The sequence below is a fragment of the Nematolebias whitei genome, chromosome 2 (genome assembly GCF_014905685.2).
Source record: "Nematolebias whitei isolate Nwh7 chromosome 2, NemWhi1, whole genome shotgun sequence".
Classification (NCBI taxonomy): domain Eukaryota; kingdom Metazoa; phylum Chordata; class Actinopteri; order Cyprinodontiformes; family Rivulidae; genus Nematolebias; species Nematolebias whitei.
Window position 1 is genome coordinate 35,736,286 of NC_056499.1, and position 15,056 is coordinate 35,751,341.

Genomic DNA, 15,056 nt, shown 5'->3' on the forward strand with positions numbered 1-15,056 from the left:
CAGCAACATGAAACAGATCAGCAGCAACATAAAACAGATCAGCAGCAACATAAAACAGATCAGCAGCAACATGATGTAATTTTTCACAGTGATTATCCTGGTTAGAGATTCATGAGTCTAACAGCCTCAGGGTAGAAGCTGTTCCTCAGTTTAGTGTTTTAACTAGATTCTAAAAATCAAGATCTTCGTTTACCGGTCAGTCTACATTCCTACTCTCACCTATGGCCACCAACTCTGGGTAGTGAGTGATCCAAAAAACAATGAAATAGTAGAAATGAGTTTCCTCCACAGGGTAGCTGGACTCTCCCTTAGAGATAGGGTGAGAAGTTCAGTTATCTGGGAGAGACTCCCCATCGAGAGGAGCCAGTTGAGGTGGTTCCAGCATCTGGTAAGAATGCTTCCTGGGTGCCTCCCTAAAGAGGTTTTCTAGGCATGTCCACCTAAAAGGAAACCCTGGGGAAAACCCAGGAAACGCTGGAGAGACTACGGCTTTCGGCTGGTCCAAAAATGTCTTGGAGTCCTCCCAGAAGAGCTGGAAGAGGTGGCTGTGGAAAGAGATGTCTGGACCTCCCTCCTCAAGCTGCTGCCAACACCAACATCCAGCAGCTTGTAGATCCACCTTCAGCAGCTATAAATCCTCTTCTCAACAACCTACTCAGACTCAAAGATTTTATGAGGGAGGTTTAGCCCATTTTTCTTTACAAAGTTCCTTCACTTCATCAGCATTACTCTTGTTAAGGTTCTACCACAGTATTTTAGTCCCGTTGATGAAACGGACAAACATCTCACCCTGAAACATCCACAGGACATCGTGTGGTTTGTTCTACCTTTAGTCCCACTAACATATTGATTTAAAACAAGAGGCTTTCTTCTGTCTATCTTTTGAAAAAAGTCTTACTTGTTCCAAGTTTTCTAAACTTTCATTTCTTGATTTTTTTCCTGAAATCATTGAACTCCCTGTCTGTCAGTTCATCGACCTGTCTGCCTAATAATAGATTGATGGATGGTTATTGTCATGGTGACAACAAATTGTTTTGAGGTCTTGAGTATGGTGAAATAAAAAAAATCTCCCCTGTTAGTTTTTTGTTTAATTTTTTAAAGATTTTGAGCATTGTTTCAGTGCTCAGACACTTGTGACTCAAGCACTGTGCTTCCTTCATTAGGTGCACTGAAGCAGAGCTAATTTCCCCCCAGAATAACAAAAATGTGTAGTTTGAGCCATCTTACCAGTAAGAGAATGGTGAGAAAACCATCAAAGATGTTGTTCCTGTATGACAGGTAGCCTCTCCAACCAAAGGCAAAGATCTTCACAGACATTTCAAACAAGTAGTAGAGGATGAAGCACAAGTTGGTGACCTGGCAGTGGAACAATGCAAGAGAAACAGATATTCATCAAATTCATTAAATCCATTTGATTTTTAGGATTTTATCGAATAAAACTGCCAAAATTCAATAAACATTCTTAGAAAATTGTCTTCTAAGGATGGTGGACCACTGTGTAACACGTCGTGCATGTCTTCACCTCCAAGACGTTGTTGTCTCTCTCTGCTGTCGACTTTTCAGAATTCAGGACCAGGATAGTCTGGAACACAGTAAGGTTGCATCACAGGGGCTGCTCGCCTTGGTTAGCATGTTTGTACATGCCTCTGCGTGTGAGACTTACACAAATGCACATGACGTTGGCCAGTGCCACTGCGTTACCAAGTACAGTGAGATAGTAGTGACTGAAGACCGCCTGCAGCCTCTGAAGGGCCGGCGATGTGTACTGAGGCAGAGGAGGGTGCTGAAGCAAACGCACAAACAGACACACAAAACTACAGTCAAAGAAAACATGTTCAGCTGGGTGGAGATCGGCGTGAGGGCCAGCAGGCACTGTTCTACCTCTTTGATGCAATCCTTATCCAGTTCATCAAAAATCTCCTTGAACTGCAGCCGATCCATGGAGCCCACGTCTGCGTACCGCCGCACCGCCTGACAGGGACGAAATGCAGCAGAGAGCATTACATAAAGATGAAGTTTGTCACAGAGTTGTGTGTTTGCACATATATGGCACAAAAAAACATTTTGATGCTTTCTGGGTAAAGTTAACTGAAAAATAAGGACCCGGTGTTGAATAATAGTCACATTTTGGCTCTTACATGAATTAAATGCAGGACAAGGGGAAACACTGAGGGTGAGGGTTGTCATAAAACTTTTAAGACTCTTAAATAAACCAACAAAGTTCAGTCAAGTCATCTGGATGGTTTCTTTTTGTTGAGAATTTTCATCTTTCATCCAAAGGACTTTGTCAGTCCGAGGAGCCAAAACAAACTCAGTCCTACAAGCAGCACTCACATAGTGGACCAATCAGTTTGATGGTGATAAGACGGTTTCTGGGGTCCGCCCTCTCCCCCATCGACTCCTCTGAGGCAGCCATAGTCAAAGTGGTTCAAAACATCAAAGTGCATGCTCAATAATCCAGATAGAAAATCCAACAAAGTTCAGTCAGGTCATCTAGACAGTTTCTATTTTTTTGTTGTTGAGACATTTCGTCCTTCATCCAAAGGACTTAATCAGTCCAAGGAGCCACAACAGACTTGACTTAACTTTGCTGGATTTTTTATCTGGATTATTGAGCATGAACTTTGATGTTTTGAACCACTTTGGCTATGGCTGCCTCAGAGGAGTTGACGGGGGAGAGGGTGGGCCCCAGAAACCATCTTATCACCATCAAACTGGTTGGTCCACTATGTGAGTGTGCTGCTTGTGGGACTGAGTTTGTTGTGGCTCTTTGGACTGATAAAGTCCTTTGGATGAAAGATGAAAAGTCTCAACAAAAAGAAACCATCCAGAGGATCTGATTTAAATTTGTTGGATTTTTTTACCTGGATTATTGAGCACGAACTTTGATGTCCAGCCTTCTAAATTTAACAGTGATTTGTGCAAACCATCTATTCATTTTCATTTCCTGCATTTCCTTTTTGGGAGCTGGCACCTATCTCTGCAACGTCTTCGTCAGCTGAACATTAAACGGGTACTTTAGCAGAAACAAGAATGTCCTGCTGGTATTAACTGACCCCAGGCTGTGCCGGACGTTTTGAATTCCAACTGTGTGTTGCACTGAAGGTGTTAATCTATGCTGCAGTTACATGCAGAGAACCACAGACGTCTATGGATTGAGAAGCTGATGGTGGCGTAAACGTCTATAAAATAGTTGCATGATCCATTATAAAAATTTGTGAACTGCTGTTTTAATTTGGCAGCAATTCTTTGGTTTTGGTTGCATTCAGACTATCTAACTCGCAGTCCTGTTGGACATAAACAATATTTCTCCAAGCAGAGGCTATTTAAAGACTTATCTACAACAGGTAAGATATTATTTGTTCTGTTTGTGTGTTAGCTCTAACCGTATTGATAGCTGTTTTATAGTAGCTCTTCATCTTGACTTTGGTCATCACTTCCAGCACAGCATCAACACTCACAAGCTCTCTGAAAGAGGAAGAAATACAGAGTGTGTGGAGGGGGAGGATGAAGATTTAAATGTGTGTGTGGGTTTGTTCTTACTGAGCATCTTCTGCATGTCCACACTGACAGCTGAGGACTTGGAAAGCTGCTCGAACCCCCAGCCGCCTCCTGATGATGGATGTCTGCATTGACATCTGTACAAGAAACATGCACAGCTGAGTGTCTTTATATACCAAACTGGGTTATGGATGTTTTAGATGTGAATTAATTCAGATTAGAATGTTTTAATCTTCTTCAGCTAAAATATGTTTGAACCAAAACATGTTTTTTTTAATGATTTCTATTCTTCATGAAGTCCAGAAAAAGTTACTGCAGCTGTAATACATCTTAAGTCTGTTTTTATACTAATACTGATCAATTCAATATTATCAAAATGTTATTTCCTGTGATTTAAATTTTCAGTTTCTTGAACTCTGATCCTGTCCAACCCCAGTAGATGGCAGTCCTGATTCATCTGCATGTTAGGTCCTTTAACAATCCGTGGTGTTTCCCAAAACTGTGTTCCTTTTGTCTCAAGCAGCAGCTGTTTTTTTTTAACTCAATAGTGTGACTCAGAGCAAAAACAATCAAGCTTCTCAATCTTTCTTTTCAGAAGAGCTTTCATTCCAAATATAAGTAAAGCAACACAACTTCATCTGAAAAAGCAAAGTGTGGAAAATAAATGAAATAATGATTAAATTACATTAACTTATAAAATGTCAATTCACAGCAGAAGTTCATATCAGGACAGTAAACAGAAAACGCCAACTGGTTCAACTCAACGCAGGGGTAGACATGAGGAAATGTTCCAGTTTGTCCAGCGGACAACCTCTTGACAAAATCTGGTAGTCCGCCCAAAATTTTGGTTGTCTGCAACGTTTACAGTGAAGAAGGCAAAAACTCTTGAGAAAAATGTTGTTTTAAGTATCTTGCATATATTCAAAGTTTACAGTATACACCTGTTCTTAGTCATCTATCTTGTGAACTGTTTGGAATGTCCAAGCCCCTGAGTGGCCGACTGACAGGAGCTGCTGGAGTGGAACTTCCTCTTTCTCCTCATGTTCTTCCACATCATCAGACTTCGCAAGAGAGGTACTCGCCGCGTATTTAAGGCAGAGCTTAAAGCAGAAATAAATATTTTGACTGATTTTTTTCTTCTGTACCTAGAGGTTACACCCTCCCCCACAATACCACATATTCAAGTTTTTTCCTGCATACAGGCCACTTCTCAAAGGTTTTCATTGTTTCCCCTACCATTATACAAGCAGGGCACCCCGCCCTGTCAACAGAACCGAGCGCCCTGCCTACCGACACCCCCCCCCCCACCGACGACTGCCAGCACTGACGTAGCGCTAAGCTAGCAGCGTGCAATACAGATGCGCTAGCTATAAAGCTAGTGGGTAGAGCTCCCCTTCACTCACGCTGAGCTGTCTCCACCCACTAATACCCCCCCCACCCCAGCTCAAAAACTGTTGGTACGCACAGCGCAACACGGACATGTCTCCGTCTACCCCCCACAACCACCCCCCATGTCGACTAAAATTACAGAAGATATGAGCACCATGCAAGTAAATTAGGGGAAACACTGTGTGTACATGATCTTAGTAAAAGTACACTGTATACTGTGCAAGTGTTTTGAAGACTTTATAAGATCTATCTGAAAGTCACGGAGGGTGTAAAACAACTCATCAGCCAACAAGTCTCTGAAACTCGTCATGATAATGTCACGTGTCTATGACCAGAGAAGCCTGACATACTGTGAGTTTGTACTGCGGCTGGACAAACACGTGTCTCAAAGAGCTGCAGCGTGTTCATGGCTGTGTAGTCACTGAGGGAGCTTTTAATCCAAATACAAAAGGTTCAGTAATGCTTATCACTGTTTTGGCAAATGTACAGTAAGAGTTGTACCATTCCTGGTACTGTGGGTTAGCTGTGACACACTGAGTCATATACAAATTCATCCCAACACAATGTGACGCAGCAGAGATAAAGTGTCTTGACACGACTCTCCCAGGGTTTGAGTTGTTTGGGACGGACAGACTCACTGGTAGATCAGTTTTAGAGAGCATTTCGTTCATGTACCGGGGTAGATGTTTTTCCTTTGCATGTAAACACAGATCAATGATTTTATTTTAGAACTTAAAAACACAAAATTACAAATCATCATCCAGTGATGGGCGTATAGAGTGATTTTCAGACATCTCCCTCTAACTACTTTCCACAGCCCGAGCTTGTTTCAACACATCATGGTTACATCAACACACCCACATTTCTATCTGGGAACAGCCCTGTATAACTGCTGTTAGTTTAATAGAACTAAAACTACCAACAAATGTATAAATATTAAAAGCAATGCACTGCTAGAGCTTCAGAACAATCAGAAAAAGTTTCCATTGTTCCAGGATTGGGCCACTTTAACATTTCAGTCAAATATCCTTCCTCCCATACCCAGACATGTTACTGATGTGTGATGCACAGGGTATTTATTCAACCAGTGCTTACTGGTCTTCAGACCGACACAACTGACTCATAACTCTTTGGATAAATACTGACAGCCACATTTCATATAGCGTGAGAGACTCACCAGTAAGTATCCCCTGAACTGGTTATAGATGATGGCGGTCAGTAGGTTCATCAGACAGTAGGTTCCTGTCAAGAAGAAAAAAACAGGACAACTAACTTCAGTACATTCATAGTCTTTGTCAGATAAAATACACATCTGCACAGCTGTTGGAAAAATACCTGCTTACCAATGACACTGAAGGTGACAAAGAAAATGGCGTAGATTCTGTTGAGTGAATAGGCAGGGATCATCACTGGGATGAAGAACACAGTAAGTCAGTTTCATGACAATTACAGATCGATAACGGCCAGGAGCATGGCTTCTTCATCATTTGATTGATTGTGTACCGTCGGGGTTGTTCGCTGTGGTTAGCAGCACCAGCAGAGAGGTCAGGGAACTGGGCATGTCCCTGAAATGTAACTCCCACTCCCCATTTTTCTTGGGATCCTGAACAGAAGCAAACATTGTTCAGGTGGTATTATGTTCTCCAACAAGCTTCAAAACAACGGACTTGCCAAGCAGGTTTTCCACAATCTACAGTATATTTATCTTTATCTACAGTCTTTATCTTCAAACTCTGAGTTGACTGATGTTTTTCTAAGCTTGCCCGAGTTACAGCTGCAGTCTATGGCGTGTCCACAAATACATGTGTGTGATCACAAAGACACGAACTCACTTCAGTTTTAGCAAACAGCAGCATGCCGATCATGGTGAAGAGGCAGAGGTGCAAAGCCAGCAACAGTATAACACTGCAACGACAGGAAAACATACAGATAGACCAAGACTGGAGCTGGAACAAGCTCAAAAACATCCAAGTTGGCTCCTCTTTTGTTTACCTGTAATCTACTGTGTCAAACTCATGATCAGTATTTTTTTTAAAAAAGGTCTTTCTGACCAGCGATTCAATATTTATTCACTATATTCATATTCTAGTATGAAATAAGGAAATATAATTTGATATTCAGATATCAAAACATTCAGCTCAGTAAGGAATAATGCACTATGACATTGTTGTATTTATAACTTTTATACTTATTTAATTATTTAATGTCATTATACAAATAATCCTAGTAGTAATAGTAGTAATTTCAACTTTTAGCTACTGTCTTGCTAATTTCATCTTTTAGCTACTGCCTTGTAGCTACTGTCTTGCTGATTTCAGCCTTTTGCTACTGTCTTGCCAATTTCAGTTTTAAGCTACTGTCTTGCTAGTTTCAGCTTTTAGCTACTGTCTTGCTAATTTCAGCTTTAAGCTACTATCTTGTTAATTTCAGCTTTTAGCTACTGTCTTGCTAATTTCAGCTTTAAGTTACTGTCTTGTTAATTTCAGCTTTAAGCTACTGTCTTGTTGAATTCAAAAAGCATTCAATACATCATGCGTCTTCTGTTACAAAAAAAAGTCCAGTTGTTTTTATATTGAACGCTTTTTGAATTCATCATGTCCTGGATGACTGAGAATCTTCACCAGCATACTGTCTTGTTAATTTCAGCTTTAAGCTACTATCTTGTTAATTTCAGCTTTTAGCTACTGTCTTGCTAATTTCAGCTTTAAGCTACTGTCTTGTTAATTTCAGTTTTAAGCTACTGTCTTGCTAGTTTCAGCTTTTAGCTATTGTCTTGCTAATTTCATCTTTTAGCTACTGTCTTGCTAATTTAATATTTTAGCTACTTTCTTGCTAATTTCAGCTTTAAGCTAATATCTTCTTAATTTCAGCTTTTAGCTACTGTCTTGTTAATTTCACTTTAAGCTGCTATCTTCTTAATTTCAGCTTTAAGCTACTATCTTCTTAATTTCAGCTTTAAGCTACTGTCTTGCTAATTTCAGCTTTTAGCTATTGTCTTGCTAATTTCATCTTTTAGCTATTGTCTTGCTAATTTGATCTTTTAGCTACTGTCTTGCTAATTTCAGCTTTAAGCTAATATCTTCTTAATTTCAGCTTTTAGCTACCGTCTTGTTAATTTCAGCTTTAAGATACGGTCTTGTTAAATTCAGCTTTAAGCTACTATCTTCTTAATTTCAGCTTTTAGCTACTTTCTTGCTAATTTCAGCTTTAAGCTAATATCTTCTTAATTTCAGCTTTAAGCTACAGTCTTGTTAATTTCAGCTTTAAGGTACTGTCTTCCTAATTTCAGCTTTTAGCTACTGTCTTGTTAATTTCAGCTTTAAGGTACTGTCTTCCTAATTTCAGTTTTTAGCTACTGTCTTGTTAATTTCAGCTTTAAGGTACTGTCTTCCTAATTTCAGTTTTTAGCTACTGTCTTGTTAATTTCAGCTTTAAGGTACTGTCTTCCTAATTTCAGCTTTTAGCTATGGTTTCTCTAATTTATATTTTACGTTTTGATCATTTTAGTTTTTAGAAACTGTTTTGCAGAATATAACTTTAAGTTACAGTTTTGCTAACATTCGCTTTTTTTACGACTTTGCTGATTTTAGTTCTCACTTACTGTTTTGCTAATTTTAGCAACATTAAGCATGCACACTGCATTTTCTCAAAAAATGCAACTTCACTCATTTAATTTGTATTAAAGCTGCTGAGTCATCCTTTAACAAAGCCCCACACCATCCCACTGACACTGATCATGTCAAACATTACTGGTGATAATTGTCCACAATGAAGAACCCAGTTGGTAACAATTATTTATATTCTAGAGAATTAAATACATTTAGGAATCTTTACACTGTTCTGTTTAACCTTCAGTCATTTGGAAGTGCTAAATGTTTTTGAAAGAGGTTGATGCTGCAGACGTTACACATCAACAAATGTGTGGCCACATTTAGAGGAAGCAGGAAACTGAATGACAGAACTGAAAGAGCTCTTTGAGAGAGACAGGATAAATACTACTCTAAGTTGGTTCTGCACCACACCGCACCAGTTAAGGACCTGCCCACTGCCTGTACCCACCCTCACTCAGCCTGGTGTATGGGACCACCTTGTTAGAAGTTCCAAGCAGACTGCTCCATGGTGACAGTTTTGACATAAGCAGACAGCAGCTGCTGATTGGCCAGCGGAGCTACGTACATCACTGAATAACAAAAAGCAAAACTGCAAACTACATCTGAACCTCAATTCCTCTCTGATTGTGTTGACAGATGGAGCCCCAAGAAATGAGCACATTTACAGAGAGATATGATGGTGCAGCGTGGCTACACCCAGACATATAAGCTGAAAACTAAAGAAATGTAAGTCTGGTTATGGTGCGATTAAGGCCACAACTGGTGGAGTGGCTCGAACCCAATGACCTGTTACGATACTGCCCACTTTGAATTGACGATCCCACTCACAGAGCAGGGAAACCAGTCACTGTGGCAAATCACCTACACCCGAGAAGAATCGATAAGATGAGAGCTGAGTGGAGTTGAACTTATCAATGGAAAAGCCAATTAAATATCAGACACATTTTTATTTAAGTAGTGAAATAACGTCAGAGATAGATTTCCAGCTGTGACAGACACAGATGTTTCAGTTCATCTAATAACCTCAGATTCCCTGTTGCACACAATGAATGAGTATTTTTTGTGGTTCTGTAGTTGTGGTTTGTAAAAATACTAGCATGGCATCGTAAATGAATCATGTACCTGGCGATCTCAGGCAGAGTCCTCTTGATGCACTTCAGTGTCTTCTTCATCAACGAGGAGTTCTGCAGCAGGAAGAACGGCCTCAGAAGCCGCCGCACCCTCAGTTTCTGATTAATGATGAAACAGACAAGATTTTCAAAATAAAATGTAGGTCTTTTTCAGTGTGCATAGTACAGACCCATCAGTGAATGCAAATTCACAAAAACTGTTACACAAATGTGCAACTTTTCTGCAAAATTAATAAATCACTTTATTTCCACATTTATTTTCAATTCCTGGAATTTGAGCCTGCAGGACAAAAACATGTCCATGACAGAAGATCAAATTTGTCATCAGATATTATTACTAAAATCCCTACATGTAAGTTTCCTTTTCTTTCTTTTTTTGTACATAGAAATGGTAGAAAACAGTTTTAATCTTGCGCAAACATTGTTGTAAAACAGACAAAAATAGTTGCTTAATAAGCACTTTTCTACCACAAACCATGTCAGAGCGGAGGAAAAGTGACTACAGACAGTAAATACCCAGAGACTGACAGAGGCTGGTGCATTCACATAAGCTGCATGTTCTGAAAAAACTGGTGGATCAAAATGCACGTTTATGAAAAGTGTTAAAGAAACATAAGTTTAAATGTAAAGAGGTGTGCTTGTCTGAGTGGCTCATCGTCAGCAAGTGTGAGATAAATAATAACAAAAAAAGTCTTATTTGCACTGCTGCAGAGGAAAAAACTGATGAGACTGCACAAAAGTTAATGATTTAGAGAAACTTCACCAGTTTTGATGCATTCGATGACTATTAAATTTATTATTTTTATGTTTTATAGTACTACTATATTTTACTCTTTTGTTTATGTGATTTTATAAAAATTAGGATGAGCATGAAACACCTGAAGCTAGTTTTCCTGAATAAATTGTTGTACTGTAAATGGAAGGCTTGAAAACATCTCAAATATGATAGTAACTTTTTGAAAAAGGTGCTGCAAAATGAGACACTTCAGGCCACAACAACCACAGAAACATGGTTCTAAAATCCTGGATGGACTGATAGTAAACTACGCCTGAAGTCACCAAACAATGAGTAACTCTATTAGTTTTTACTCAACGAGTGACCTGTGGGCCAGATATGGCCTTTATAAAGAAAGTTTGGACCCCACCCCCATAAAACTGCCAGAATCCAAAAGGATTTGTCTGAATAGAATGTTAAAAATATACATACCAGAGTTGCTTTTGTACTACGAGCCTAATATTAAGCTAGTAGAAGTGTTTGTGATTGACCCACCCATCTGATCTGTACTAAAAGTAGTGAGGCTGCAGTATGAACAGAAGGAAACAGCAAAAGTTGTATTAAGCTCAACACAAACACCAGGATGTCTCTTTCAAAGCCCAAAAGATGTGTGATCTGTTTTATAATTTTTACATTTTCAAAACATAAGAACAATAATTAAAAAAAAGTGTTATCTCCTTCCACAATTTATTTGACTATCTTTATAATTTTTGTTGGAAGTTTTAAAGATGGCTGTATTTTCTAACAGCCTCAGCCAGCTGCTCCTCAACGGAGCTGTGGAAACCACAGTGTAACCGTAGTTCACCCACCTTTCCACATAGATACACCCACAAAGTTCTGACCAATCACACAACACTTGATGCATACCCTGCAAAAAAACAGTTCTGGTTGTGCACAGAATGAGTTCTTGCAAAGCCTTTAAGATCATAATGTAGTTTTTGTCACACACTTGTGACATTGTAAAACATTTGTCAACATGTTATAAAGCATAAATCAAACTTTAGGCCAACATGTAACTCGCAAAATCACTCAATGCCTAGGTCTGTCACGATAACAAATTTTGCTGGGCGATTAATTGTTTCAGAAATTATTGCAATAAACAATAATACTGTTTGAAATGTGACAATAATTAGTAATTATTGTCAAATTTAAGAAGAAATGTTGGTTATTTTTTGTGTGTAATACCTTTTTTGACCACTGGACGGCAGTATAAGACTGAACCGAAGGATGGATAGTGAGGGAGCGAGCAGAGTGTCTCTTTAAGAAAAATGGGAGGGAGGCCCCTTGACGTGACATGGGCTGTCTCTCTTTCCTGTTTTTCGGTTCTCAAAATGGTGGCTGCTCGGTGTGGTTTGAACTCTTTAGCATAGCATTTGTCACGCAAAGCTTTAAATAAAAATCAGTAAACAAGTTCTCAGCTTATTTTTGCAGAGAAAAAACAACGTTTTAGACGAAGGCACAGGTTTCAACCGGGAATTTTTGGAGCTTTGACAAGACGGAGTTCCAGTAAGTTACAGGTTCACACACGTTATGAGTAACGTGTGTTAAGTCTCATAAGTTGACATGTGTCAGAAACCAGCTGGGCAATTGTGACGTAGGCAACTTATTTTCTAACATATGAGCAGCTTACTTCTAACATGTGTCTAACATACGTATATCAGACATGTCCACAATGTGATGTAATATCCGTGCCTTAAAGGATTATTCTTCTAGATTATAAAGTGTGTGTGGTGGTGATGGGGTGCAGATTGTGGAGGAGAGAGCCACATAAAGGCTGCCATATGCTCATATAAGTTATTAACAGTGATTGTAGAACAATTATTAGTGTATTTTTGGAGAAACGCTGCAGTTTCAGTAACAAGTCTGAACCAAAGGTTTCTGAATTGTGTTGTTTTGTCATATTTGAACTTTGTGGTCAATTCAACAAACTAATTTCAGATAACTGTAGTTCCAGGCCACGGATCGTACATGAAATGTATTGAGTTCAAGGAGGGAACTGAAGGTGAAAGTGCACAAGTTAAGGGTCAAAGAGTCTTTTGCTGACACAATGTCAATGCAAAAATCAATACAGACATGTTCCTGTTTTTAGTATTTTACTCCGTTTTATAATGTAGCATGTTTTTATTTTGTTTTATATCACTTCTTTTATTTACTTTTCATTGATATGCTTTTATACGACTGTTTATTTTAATGTCATCTGTGTTATTTTGTTTAAAACAGGTAATTGTTATCACCCCAGGTGTTTCTCATTCTGTCTCATCAGTGTTCTGTATAAAGTCAGTGTCTTGTCGTTCCTCCTTTGTCCGGGTATTGTCCTCTTTAGGCCACATGTTCTGCTCCCATACTGTCTCTCTAAAGTAAGTTTTTGGCTGCCCCGTCAGCGTTTATAGTTTAGTTTTGTAAAATAATATAATTTGCTTGCTTTACCTTGTCATCAGCCTGCATGTGGGTTCAACCTAAACAGCAGATTATGTCACACAGTGTCCCCAACCTGCTGGTTTGTGTGTGTAAAATAATGAGTAATTTCTTTATGGTGTTTAACTCAGACTGTGATTCAGCTAAATCATTGCCTCATTAAACTAAAATTTCCTGCTAATGCCACATATAATACTCATCAGAAACTCAGTATGTATGTGATAAAGGAGGGTCTGAATTATTGTTTATTTAAAATATCTAAAATCTGATGGGGTAGAAGCAACGCCCTCTCCTCTTTGACATGACGATGTTTACTAAGAATGTGCAGTGTCACGTTTAGGCTCTGTTTTTTGTGCATCATTTACACGCCCTAATTGCGCTTTGATCGCTGAGAGATGATTGAGTTTAAGATTTAATTTACAAATCAGCACGAGGCATTTTGGGATTTTATTGATCATCACTGCATTATCTTATTTTGACATAATCCAATACAAGGACTTTACACACTTTTTAGACAATGTTTTCATAAATGCAACAAAGTCTGATACTGATCACAGGAAGAAGCGATGAATTACAGTAGTCCCTCGCTACTCCACGGTTCGACATTCGCAGACTCGCTCTTTCATGGTTTTTCAAAGTAAGAGTGGACATGACACACAATTGGCTGATTGATGGATGAGCCGCATAAGCGGCACGGATTGTTTATTTAAAATAAATTATTTTAAATGATTTAGCACCTGTTGCACCTGTGTGCAGCCCCCAGGTGCAAGAAGAAGCTCCCTCTGCAGCCTGTCATGATCTCCTCTCTCTGCCACCTGCAGCTCTCTGCCACGCCCACATTTCTCCTCCAGCTGCAGCAGCTTCGTGAAGGGTTAACTCTTTGCTGTCGACCCGCACGGATCGACTTTTGTCTTCCAACTTAAAATTCAAAGTATGTCATATCGTAAAATCTTCATAATCACCAAATATAAAAGTGTTAAAAGTAATTTTTTAAGTATTTAGAACTTCTATGTTCAGTTGTTTCAGTGTAATTGATCAAGAAGTACATTTCTGCTCCGTGATGCTGCTGCGTAACCCTTTGATGTCCTGCTGCGCTTCTCTTCTCTACAATTTAAATTTAAATACTGTAATATTTTAAATTGTTTATTTAAAATATTACAGTATTTAAATTTAAATTGTTTATTTACACAGAAGGAGGGAGATTGGGAGTGAAACTTGGACTACAGTATCCCTACGTCACGGTTTTTCACTTCTCTCTTGTAAATGAGTTCCAGAGGCTCAATGGGTTTAACCTGTATAAATAAAAGTTGAATGAAAAAAATTAATCACGGGGGGGGGGCGTGGTTCCCTAAACCCCGTGATAAACAAGGGACTACTGTATACTTTTACTAACAAGCCTGCAGTCTTTCTGTGAAGACAAGAGTGCAGGAAATTGCTCCACTTCCTTTGTTTCTTCACCTGAGATGTAATCTCCACCAGGTCTTAGATCTAAACTGTGAGCTGCAAACAGTGCGTCTTTCGTTCTTTTTACATTTTCTCTTTTGAGAATCCAATAGTTTTGCCATGGCAGTTATTTGAATAAACTTGACAAAGTTTTTCTCTAAATGTTTACATACAGTATTACCTCATTAAAATGTGGGCAAACTGCACCGGAGCAGGGACACATTTTTGTTGAAGGTGCAGATCTTTCTTTGTGAAGAAGTCGACTGTGTGAGCTCTGAGAGCTCTTTCTGAGAAACTCCAGCTGCTTGCAGGTTCTTTGTCTCACAATAATAAAGATGTGGCTGAGATAAAGTAGGCTGCAGTTATGTAATACAGCTAAAATAATGGGTTTTTATTTTTTTGTTGGAAATAAGTCATGTGTTGTGAAACGTCCAGGGACATAGAGAAGCCTGAGCCTTACCTCGTGACACAGCATGCTGACAGACAACATCCAATCGATGACGGAGACAGAAATGACCACCGTGAAGCTGATGAGCCATTTGCTTTTCCTGAATTCCTCCCAGCCAATTAAGTAGCTCTGAAAACACAAAGCAGTGATGGTTTCTTGGACAAATGACAAACTCTGTCTGACAGTTGCTTTAGACATTTAATTTAATGTATTCATTGAAAAGGGCAGTGCACTTTAATCAACATTTCAAAAATATAAATGTGCTGGGATTAGTAAAATACACGTCATTGTCCTGCGCAGGTAAAAATGAAAACAGTTCATAAAACATCAAAGTTCGTGCTCAA

General features: G+C 39.1%; 1 protein-coding gene across 1 annotated transcript in view; it reads right to left on the reverse strand.

Annotated features, from left to right (window-relative positions):
* Positions 1-15,056, reverse strand: part of tpcn2 (two pore segment channel 2) — a 41,731-nt gene that overhangs the window by 12,125 nt on the left and 14,550 nt on the right. The window contains exons 5-16 of the mRNA XM_037697661.1: positions 14,725-14,841; positions 9,624-9,730; positions 6,723-6,795; positions 6,394-6,493; positions 6,234-6,299; positions 6,068-6,132; positions 3,544-3,638; positions 3,387-3,468; positions 1,882-1,971; positions 1,664-1,783; positions 1,523-1,582; positions 1,228-1,356 (exon numbers count right to left, since the gene is read on the reverse strand). Of these exons, the coding sequence (XP_037553589.1) occupies positions 1,228-1,356; positions 1,523-1,582; positions 1,664-1,783; positions 1,882-1,971; positions 3,387-3,468; positions 3,544-3,638; positions 6,068-6,132; positions 6,234-6,299; positions 6,394-6,493; positions 6,723-6,795; positions 9,624-9,730; positions 14,725-14,841 (1,104 nt within the window). The remainder of the gene's footprint in view (positions 1-1,227; positions 1,357-1,522; positions 1,583-1,663; positions 1,784-1,881; positions 1,972-3,386; positions 3,469-3,543; positions 3,639-6,067; positions 6,133-6,233; positions 6,300-6,393; positions 6,494-6,722; positions 6,796-9,623; positions 9,731-14,724; positions 14,842-15,056) is intronic.